The sequence below is a fragment of the Nicotiana sylvestris genome, chromosome 11 (genome assembly GCF_000393655.2).
Source record: "Nicotiana sylvestris chromosome 11, ASM39365v2, whole genome shotgun sequence".
Taxonomy (NCBI): domain Eukaryota; kingdom Viridiplantae; phylum Streptophyta; class Magnoliopsida; order Solanales; family Solanaceae; genus Nicotiana; species Nicotiana sylvestris.
In genome coordinates, this window is record NC_091067.1 from 63,073,416 (window position 1) to 63,083,663 (window position 10,248).

Genomic DNA, 10,248 nt, shown 5'->3' on the forward strand with positions numbered 1-10,248 from the left:
GAAACAAAGCTAACTGAAAACATAGTGATAAAGCTCCTGGCTGGTTTCAACCTAACAAACGTAACGACCCGATGAGAGTTTGTGTTGCCTACATATGCCAAAGGGGTGATGAAATCCAATTTGTTCGAAGTTGTAGATAGCAGTATGAGCTACAATGTGATTCTCGGTAGGCCATGGATCCACAAATGAAGGTTGTTCCATGAAATTACCGTCAATTGATAAAGTTCCCTACACCAGATGGGAAAAAGTATATTAGAGGTGATCAACCTGCTACAAGGGAAATGCACGTTGTCACCTTGCCTAGCTGTATGGTGGAGGGAATCAACAAATAGCAACTACAAGAACTAGAGTCAACTTTAATTTTGGTCTCAGTTGGAGATGATGGAGAGAAAAAGACATCGAATATTTACCAGGTGCCCAGATCTTTCCAAATACTAGAAGAAACGGACGCAATAAAGTCAACTGTAGAAGAGCTTGAACAAGTCGCTTTGTTCATGGAATTATCGGAGATGAAGGTTTACTTGGGAACGGGGTTGAGCCCTGAACTCAGGTTTAAAATTATTGAATTTCATAAAAAGTTAAAATTGACTATTTTGCATGGTCTCAATCAGATATGACAGGTATTCCAGTGGAAGTGTCTATCCACTAGCTAATTTTAGACCCAAATTTCCCTTCGATAAAACAAAAGAAGTGGCAGATAGCTGAAGTCAGAAACGGGTATGTAAAAGAAGAGGTAACCAGGTTGCTAAATATAGGTTTAATACGTAAATTAAGTTATCATGATTTGTTAGCTAATGTTGTAGTCGTACCCAAAAAGAATAATAAATTTAGAATAGTGTATAGACTATAAGAATTTAATTAAGGCTTGACCTAAGGATTCTTTTCCATTGTCAAATATTGACTAAATGATCGATGCTACGACTGGGCATGCGCTGATACGTTTTCTTGATGCATACCCCGTATATAATTAAATTATGACGCACCCGAAGAATAGGAAAAAAACTCATTTATTACAAATTTTGGTACATATTGTTACAATGTCATGCCTTTTGTGATTTAAAATGGTTGAGCCACTTATTAGAGGCTCGTTAATAAAATGTTTGAACGTTAAATTCGTAAAACAGTGGAAGTCTATATTGATGACATGTTGGTTGATTCTCTCAGTGCAGGGGATCATTTGTCCCATTTTCAAGAAATATTTGACATTTTAAGGATATACAACATGAAGCTCAATACGGAGAAGTGCATTTGGAGTTGGGTCAGGGAAATTTTTGGCTTCTTAGTTTCCCAAAGAGGAATTGAAGTAAATCTTGACAAGATTATAGGTTTAGAAGATATCCATGGCTAACTGAAAAGTGTAAAGGAGGTGCACAGATTGACAGGTAGGATGGCGACCCTTATAAGATTCATATCAAGGTCATTAGAGAAATGTCACTATGTTTCACTATTAAAGAAAAAGAATGACTTCTTGTGGACTCCGGAGTGCCAGCAAGTGTTAAAAGACTTGAAGAGGTATTTTTCCATCCATCCCTTAATGTCTAAACCAAAGGATGGAGAAAAATTATTAATTTAGCAATATCAGAAGTTGTTGTGAGTGTAATTCTAGTCTGGAAGGAGGAAGGTACGCAATTTCCTATATATTATGTTATCAAAATACTGACAGGTGCGTAAACACGTTATCCACACCTTGAAAAGTTTGATCTAGCTCTCGTAGTCACCTCTCGAAAGCTTAGACCCTATTTTAAGTGTCACCCAATATCCATTGTGACATCTTTTTCCCTAAGGAACATCCTTGATAAACCAAAATTATCGGGTCGATTGGCTAAATGGGTAGTTGAAGTGATTTTGATATTGAATATAAATCTCATACTATGACTAAGTCACAACTTTTGACCAGCTTTGTGGCTAATTTTAGTTTGGGGATGATGCCTTTAGCTGCAAAAGAAGCAATTCTAGTATTGGGAACTGCTTCAGGTGTATGGACCTTGTTTACGGATGGCATCTCCAACGTAAAATGTTACGATCTTGGGATAGTATTAGTCACTCTCTCGATAGAAGTCCTAAAACAGGTTAGTCGAACTGTTCTGTTGACTAACAATAAAATTGAGTATGAGGCTATGGTTGTTGGAATTGAATTAGCCCGAGGAATTGACTCCAAGGTGATTGAAGTGCAATTCCTAGCTAGTGGTAAATTAAATATTCAAGTTTACTCTCTCGGTTTAGGGAATCTTCAACGATCCATATTCTAAGAGAAGAGAATGTGGAAGCGGATGGGTTGGCTAACTTAGGTTTGTTCATCCATAGAAATAAAAGGCACTGATTTTGGTGCAGTTATTCAGCTGTTGCATGCGATCCTAGACGTAGATGGCTATTGCAAAGTTAACTCAAAAAAACTAGTCTGGGATTGGATAAATGAGTTTATAGACTATTTACGGCATGGTAAATAAATCGATGACTCTAAATCTTCCTAGCATTATGAACAAAAGATGCCCGGTACTATCTTTTTTAATGGACAGTTATACCAAAGGTCTTTTTAGGGATCGTTAACTTGGTGTTTAAGTTAACCAAAAATTGATTATGTGATGAGGGAAGTTCATGAAGGATTTTTTGGAAATCACTCTAGTGCAGATTCATTATTGCTCAAATTAATGAGAGTTGGTTACTATTGGACCTGAATGGAGCAGGATGCAAAGGGGTTTGTGAAATATGATAAATGCCAACGTCGTGCTCAACTGGTACATAAGTCGGTGGAACTTTTGCATTCACTGGTATCACCATAGCCATTCATGAAGTGGGATGTATATATTTGGTCCTTCGTCTCAAGGGCCCGACATGTAAAATTTCTTTTAGTTTTGGCTGATTATTTCACTAAATGGCTTGAAGCAGGTGCTTCAGGCTAGAGAATAAGAAGTGATTGATTTCATTTGGGATCACATCATTTGCTTGTTTGGAACACCAAAAAAATTGATTATGATAATGATCAATAATTTATAGGTTCCAAGATTACAAATTTTCTAGAGGGATTGAAAATTAAAAGTATCACGTGCTCCCCATACCACCCAAGTGATAACTATCAAGAATAGTCAACTAACAAGGTGATCATTCATAACCTCAAAAAGAAACTAGGTGCTAAAGATAGATGGCCAGAAGATCTACTGGGAGTATTCTCAGGTTTACCTTATGTATGGTGCATAAGCTTTGATTTCGATAGAAATAAGTGAACCGACCATGAGGTATTCTCGGGGTAATTAGAAGGAGAATAAAAACGCAATATTGATTAAGTTGGATTTGCTTGAGGAGCATCGAAATTCGGCTTATGTAAGAATGGTGGCACAAAAGAAAAGGATGAAAAGATACTACAATTGCAAAGAAAATCTTCATTATTACAAATTGGAGATTTGTCTTTACGGAAGGTAACTCATAATACCCAGGAAGTTGGGACGAACCTGGGAAGAACCTTACTAGATTTCAGTTAACAGGTAAAGGTTCATATCAACTGAAAAATCAAGATGGAGTAAAATTACAAAGCAACTGGAATGTGACTCACCTTAAAAGGTATTACTTTTTTATATCATTGATGATATTGAAAGTATGCATTGCACTCATTTTTTCTTTGTCTAATTTTTGTCCCAAATAGTTTTTTCTTGTAAGGTTTATAATGAGGTAGCAATATAAAGCATGAAGAAGGATCGTCAATAGCAACAAGAACTCCAGTGTTCGAGTTCTCATACTTTGCATTCAAACACTGGGGAGCTACTATATATAGAGCACTATAGTGTCAATGAAACCGGGGACTGCTAAAATTGGTAACTAATCTTGAACTTAAAAGTTCAGTTGATATGAAAGACCTTGAGTCAGGATCGGAGAATGTATGTTCGGCCTTGTAGAAATAAGAAGTACAAATTAGCCTCCTGTATTGGCAGTTTCGTTTATTTAAGTTAGTGTACAAATTTTTTTGGCTTATGTAAATGTACTTTTTTGAAATAGAAAGAATAAATAAAATTCCTTTTGTTTTTATATCTTATTTCTTGTCCACGTGACATGTTTTTCTTTCATTTGAATGTTACTTAAACTTGCTCTCTCTTATGAAACCCTCATAATTAAAGATTAATAACCAGAAGTATGAATTCAGTCCAGTTGGACAAGGATCTATCTTATGTTGAGGAGCTACTGCAATATTGGAGAGACAGATTAGAAAGCTGAGGTCAAAGAACATTGCATCCGTGAAGGTTCAATGGCGGGGTTAGTCGGTCGATGAGGCAACCTGGGAGACCGGGCAGGATATGCGTAGCCGTTACCCTCATCTTTCACTGCTTCAGGTATGTCTCTATGCTCGTTCGAGAATGAACGAATGTTTAAGTGTAGGAGGATGTGATGACCCGGCCGATCGTCTTAAGAATTTACGCCCTTATCCCCTATTAACTTCTTTCCCTGAGTTTATTTCTGCTATTTGGATTTGTTAGGATGTTCAGTTTTGAGTTTCGGAGAGTTTTAGGACACTTAGTCCCTAAATGAGAGCTTAAGTGTTGGAAAGTTTACCGTAGTCGGAACAGTGTGAAGACATCCTCGGAATGGAAATTTTATGGTTTTGTTAGCTCTTTTGGGTGATTTTAGGCTTAGAGGCGTATTCGGATTGTGTGTTGGAGGTTCATAGCTAATTTAGGCTTGAAATTCCGAAAGGTCAAATTTTGAAGTTTTCGGTTCGATAGTGAGATTTTGAACCGAGGGTCGAAATTAAATTTCGGAAGTTGGAATAGCTCTGTAGTATTGAATGTGACGTGTGTGCAAAATTTTAGGTCATTCGGACGAGGTTTGATGAACTTTTTGATCGAAAGCGTATTTCTAGAGTTTTGGAGTTCTTAGGCTTGAATCCGTTGTTGATTCGTTGTTTCGATGTTGTTTTAGGTGTTTTAAGGATTGGTATAAGTTTGAACAGTGGTATTAGACTTGTTTGTGCCTTTGGTTGAGGTCCCGGGGGCCTCGAGATGATTTCGGATGGCTGATGGAAAGTTTTTTGGAATTTTGAGTTGCAGCTTCATCTCTTCTTCTGTCATAACCGCACCTGCAAGTGTGGGACCGCCGGTGTGGAGCCGTAGAAGCGGCAGATCTATCACAGAAGCGGAAATGTGAAAGTTCAGCAAGGACCGTAGAAGCTGTAGGATTTTTGTAGGAGCGGTACCGCATTCGCGGAAGGGGAGTCGCAGATGCGGAAGATGGTTTTTAAGTGAGAAGTCGCAGATGCGGCCAGTGTTCCGCAAATGCGGTAATAGCTGGGCAGAAATATGAAATTTCGAGGGTTTAGTTTCAAAAGTTGGAAATTCGACTTGGAGCTTGGGAGAGGGCAATTTTGAGAGGAAATTGAAGAGGAGATCATTGGGTAACAATTCTTTGACCCTTTCTAGTTATATTTCATCAATCTATAGTTAGTTTCATCATTCAATTTCGGATTGGAGATGAAAATTGGGAAAAAGTTGGAAGAATGTTCTTAGACCAAAATTCTACTTTTGATTGGGAATTTGACCTTAGATTTGGATAACTTTGGTATGCATGAACTCGTGAGAGTATGAGGATTCTCAAAATATAAATTTTACCTGATTCCGAGACGTGGTCCCCATGTGCGTTTTGGTCATTTTACCTAATTTCGCGTATTAGCTTAGAATTTCTTTGAAGAATTAATTACTTGAAGTGTTATTTACATTATTCAATTGAATTGAATAGATTTGGGCCATTTGGAGTCGAGTACTCGTGGAAAGAGCGTGGTTTCAGATTGTTTATTGAGCCGATTTAAGGTAAGTGGCTTGCCTAACCTTGTCTGGGGGATCTTCCCCCTAGGATTTGGTATATTTGATAACTGAAATACCATGTAAGTGAGGTTACGAGTGCGTATTTGAGCTAATTGTTGAAAAAACGGTTTTCTTTAAGTAATTTCAATTGTGTTCCTTATTCTCGTTTCATTTTACTTGGAATTTAAATCTGTTGTTAGCTTAGAAAAAGCATGTCTAATTGACTTGACTGCTTACTTGCTTAAACTGCCTTAGTTGAATTATGTGAAGCATGTTAGGTAAGAATTTCCTATTTATTTGGTACAAAATTGAGCTTAATTGTTGCTGTTGTGTGTTTTACTTTGGGTTTACGGGATGGCATCCTGGGAGATCCCTTGTACGTATTTATGATTTGAACTGAGGTGTGGGATACCAAGAGATCCCTAGCACGTATATTGAGGATACCAAGAGATCCCTCATATACATTGAGGATACAAAGAGATCCTCGGGATACCAAGAGATCCCCAGCATACATATAATGAGGATACTGAGAGATCTCCGATTATCATCCTTGTTATGAGTGGTATTTCCTTGTGTTTGTCTTTATCTCTATTTCAGTATTGAATTCCCTATTATCTTGTATTAGATTCTTACTGTAGATTCTCAATTGAACTGTTTAATTTATTCTGCCATTTCCATATTTATTTAATCTCAGTAGGGCCCTTACCTTCCTCATCAATACCCAACTGAGGTTAGGCTTGCCACTTACTGAGTACTGTTGTAGTGTACTCATGCCCTTTCTGCGCATGTTTTTCATATGCAGATCCAGGTACTTCGACTCAGACTTACTATCCTTGAGGCGAGTCGACTATTCGAAGACTTCGAGGTATATCTATCGCGTCCGCAGACCGAGGAGTCTCTCTCCATTCCCTATTATAGTTACATCCCTTCTGTACTTATTTTGTTTTAGACTATTTTGGAGTTAGAGCACTATGTAGTGATCCTTAGCTTGTGATTCATGGGTTTCCGGGTTTTAGGAAGATTTTATTGGTTTTGAGTATTTATATTGTGTATGCCGAGCAGCACTTTTAAACACTATTATAGCACTCTATTTCTGTTTTAAATTGATTTTATTCCCCACTTTGGTTTATCTTCTGCAATTTAGGTTTACCTAGACATAGAGACTAGGTGCCATCACGATGGTTCGCAGACGGCGAACCGGGGTCGTGACAAGTTGGTATCAGAGCTCTAGGTTTATAGGAGTCATGAATCATTTTATTAGAATCTCGTTGATTGGTACGGAGATGTCTATACTTATCTACAAGAGGCTATGTTACTGTTAGGAAAATTCCACTTCATTTGAGTTTCTTGTCGTGCGAGATTTTGATATCACAATTCTAAACTTTTGTCTTCTATTCTCTCACAGATGGTGAGGACACGCGCTACCAAGATGATCAGGCACCCGCGCCCCCTACTAGAACCGTCAGAGGCCAGGGCTGGGGTAGAGGCCGAGGACGCGCACGTGGTACAGTTTGAGTACTTGCGCGAGCTGCCGCCGAGGTACTACCAGCAGTTCCAGCCAGAGTCCAGGCACCTGATACGCCTACTGCTACTACTACTCTAGCACTTTAGGAGACTCTGACACAGTTCATGAGCATGTACACCACTCTGGCTCAGGTAGGGTTGCTTCCCCTTGTTGTAGCTATGTCTCAGGCCGGGGGAGGAGCACAGACTCCCACTGCATGCACTCTTGAGTAGCGAGTGCATGTTGAGCAGGTCCCTGAGATTATTCCTGTATAGTATGCAGTCCGAGATCAGCCCGAAGATAGGGCAGCGGCTTCCGAGGATGAGCAGCTTAGGCTTCAGAGGTTCAAGAAATACAAGCCTCCTGTATTTAGTGGTCTAGCATCGGATGATGCTCTAGGATTTCTAGATGAGTGTTACCGCATTCTACATACCATGGGTATATCAGGATTGAGCGGGGTCTCCTTCACTACCTTCCAGCTTCGAGGGGCCGCCTATGAGTGGTGGCGCACCTATGAGTTAGACAGTCCAGATGAGGCTACTACACTGGCTTGGAATCAGTTTTTAGATCTATTCCTGAGGGAGTATGTTCCTTAGAGCCTCAGGGATGCATGGCGCGTAGAGTTTGATCATTTGCGCCAGGTTTCTATGACTGTCTCAGAGTGCTGTTTGTTACACTAGTTTGGCTAGACATGCCCAGCCTTGGTTTCTACTGTTCGCAAGAGGGTTTGCCGGTTTATTGAGGGCCTTATTACCAGCATTAGGTCTAGCATGGCTCGTGAGTTGGAGATGGATATTTCTTATCAGTAGGTGGTGAGCATTGCTAGGAGGATTAAAGGTATGCATGCTAGGGAGAGAGAGGAGAGGGAGGCCAAGTGGTCTCGAGAGTCGGGCCATTTCTCTGGTACTTGTGCCCCAGCTGCAGGTCGCCATGGTAGGGGTTATAGGAGTTTCCCTATTCACTCAGCCCTTCCAGTAGCCAGCAGTATTCCAGCTCCTCCTAGACCTTAGTATCCTAATTATGCACCTCCGGTATCTAGCGTGCCTCCTGCGCGGGGTGCTTTCAGAGGTCAGTCCAACAGACCTAGCCCGAGCTAGTCACAACTACCATGTCCTACCAGAGCTTGTTCTGAGTGTGGTGACACACGCCATGTGGTGAGGGATAACCCTAGACTTGGGAGGAGTGCACCTCTACAGACTTCTCAGCCACAGCGTGCCCTGCAGAGTTCTCAGGCTATGGTTACAGCTCTAGTTGCTACCCTACCTGCTCACCCAGCTAGAGGTGGAGGTCGGGGAGTTAGAGGTCACCCTAGAGGGGGAGGCCTGGCCAGATACTATGCCCTTCCTACCCGTACCGAGGTTGTTGCCTCCGATTCTGTCATCACATATATTATACTAGTTTGTCATAGAGATGCATCGGTTCTATTCGATCCAGGCTCTACTTACTCTTATTTGTGTTCTTATTTTTCTCCGCATTTGGGTGTACCTCAGGATTCTTTGAGTTCCCCTATTTATGTTTCTACTCATGTGGGAGATTCTCTTCTTATGGACCGCATTTATCGGTTGTGTTTGGTTGCTCTTAGTAGTTTTAAGACCAGAGTCGATTTATTGTTGCTCAGCATGGTAGATTTTGATATTATCTTAGGCATGGACTGGTTGTCACCCCATTATGCTATTCTTGATTGTCACGCCAAAACTGTGACGCTGGTTATGCGAGGTGTACCACGTGTTAAGTGGAGGGGTACTTTAGATCACACTCCCAATAGAGTTATTTCTTCTCTTAAAGCTCAACGTATGGTTGAGAAGGGGTGTGACACATATTTAGCCTATATGAGAGATGTTCGTATTGATACCCCTTCTGTTGATTCAGTCCCAGTAGTGTGGGATTTTCCCAATGTGTTTCCAAATGACCTTCCGGGCATGCTGACTAATAGAGATATTGATTTTAGCATTGATCTGCTGCTGGTCACACAACCCATTTCCATTCCTCTGTATCATATGGCTCCTTCTGAGTTGAAGGAGTTGAAGGATCAGTTACAGGAATTGCTTGATAAGGGTTTTATTCGGCCTAGTAAATCACCTTGGGGTGCTCCTGTATTATTTGTGAAGAAAACGGATGGTAGTTGAACAAGGTTACAGTGAAGAAACGTTATAATTTGCCTCGTATTGATGATCTATTTGACTAACTTCAGGGCGCACAGGTGTTTTCTAAGATTGACTTGCGCTCAAGTTACCATCAGTTGAAGATTCGGGAGGCAGATATCCCGAATACTGCTCTCAAGACTCGGTATGGTCATTACGAGTTCCTTTTCATGCCATTTGGGCTGACCAATGCCCTAGCAGCCTTTATGCACTTGATGCATAGTGTGTTCCAGTCGTATTTTGACTCATTCATCATTGTCTTTATTGATAATATTTTGGTGTATTCCCGGAGTCGGGAAGATGATGAGTAGCACCTGACTACTGTGCTTCAGACTTTGAGAGAGAAGAAGTTATATGCTAAGTTCTCAAAATGTGAGTTTTGGTTGGATTCAGTGGCATTCTTAGGCCACGTGATATCGAGTGAGGATATTCAGGTGGATCCGAAGAAAATAAAGGCCATACAGAGTTGGCCCAGACCATTCTTAGCTATAGAGATCTGCAGTTTCCTTAGCTTGGCAGGTTACTACCGCCATTTTGTGGAGGTGTTCTCATTGATTGTAGCCCTTATGACTAGGTTGACCCAGAAGGTTGCTCCATTCCAGTGGACGAAGGAGTGTGAGGCAAGCATTCAGAAGCTCAAGAAAGCTTTGACTACAGCCCCAATTTTGATACTGCCTACAGGTTCAAGGTCTTATACGGTTTATTGTGGTGCCTCGAGGATTGGGCTCGGAGCGGTGTTGATGTAGGACGGTAGGGTAATTGCCTACGTGTCCAGTCAGTTGAAGGTCCATGAGAAGAATTACCCTATCCCCGACCTTGA

General features: G+C 40.7%; 1 protein-coding gene across 1 annotated transcript; it reads left to right on the forward strand.

Annotated features, from left to right (window-relative positions):
- Positions 1-8,933: 8,933 nt before the first annotated feature.
- On the forward strand, positions 8,934-9,413 carry LOC138881096 (uncharacterized). Its single transcript, XM_070161297.1, has one exon. The coding sequence runs from the start codon at positions 8,934-8,936 to the stop codon at positions 9,411-9,413; it is 480 nt and encodes a 159-aa protein (XP_070017398.1).
- Positions 9,414-10,248: the final 835 nt, after the last annotated feature.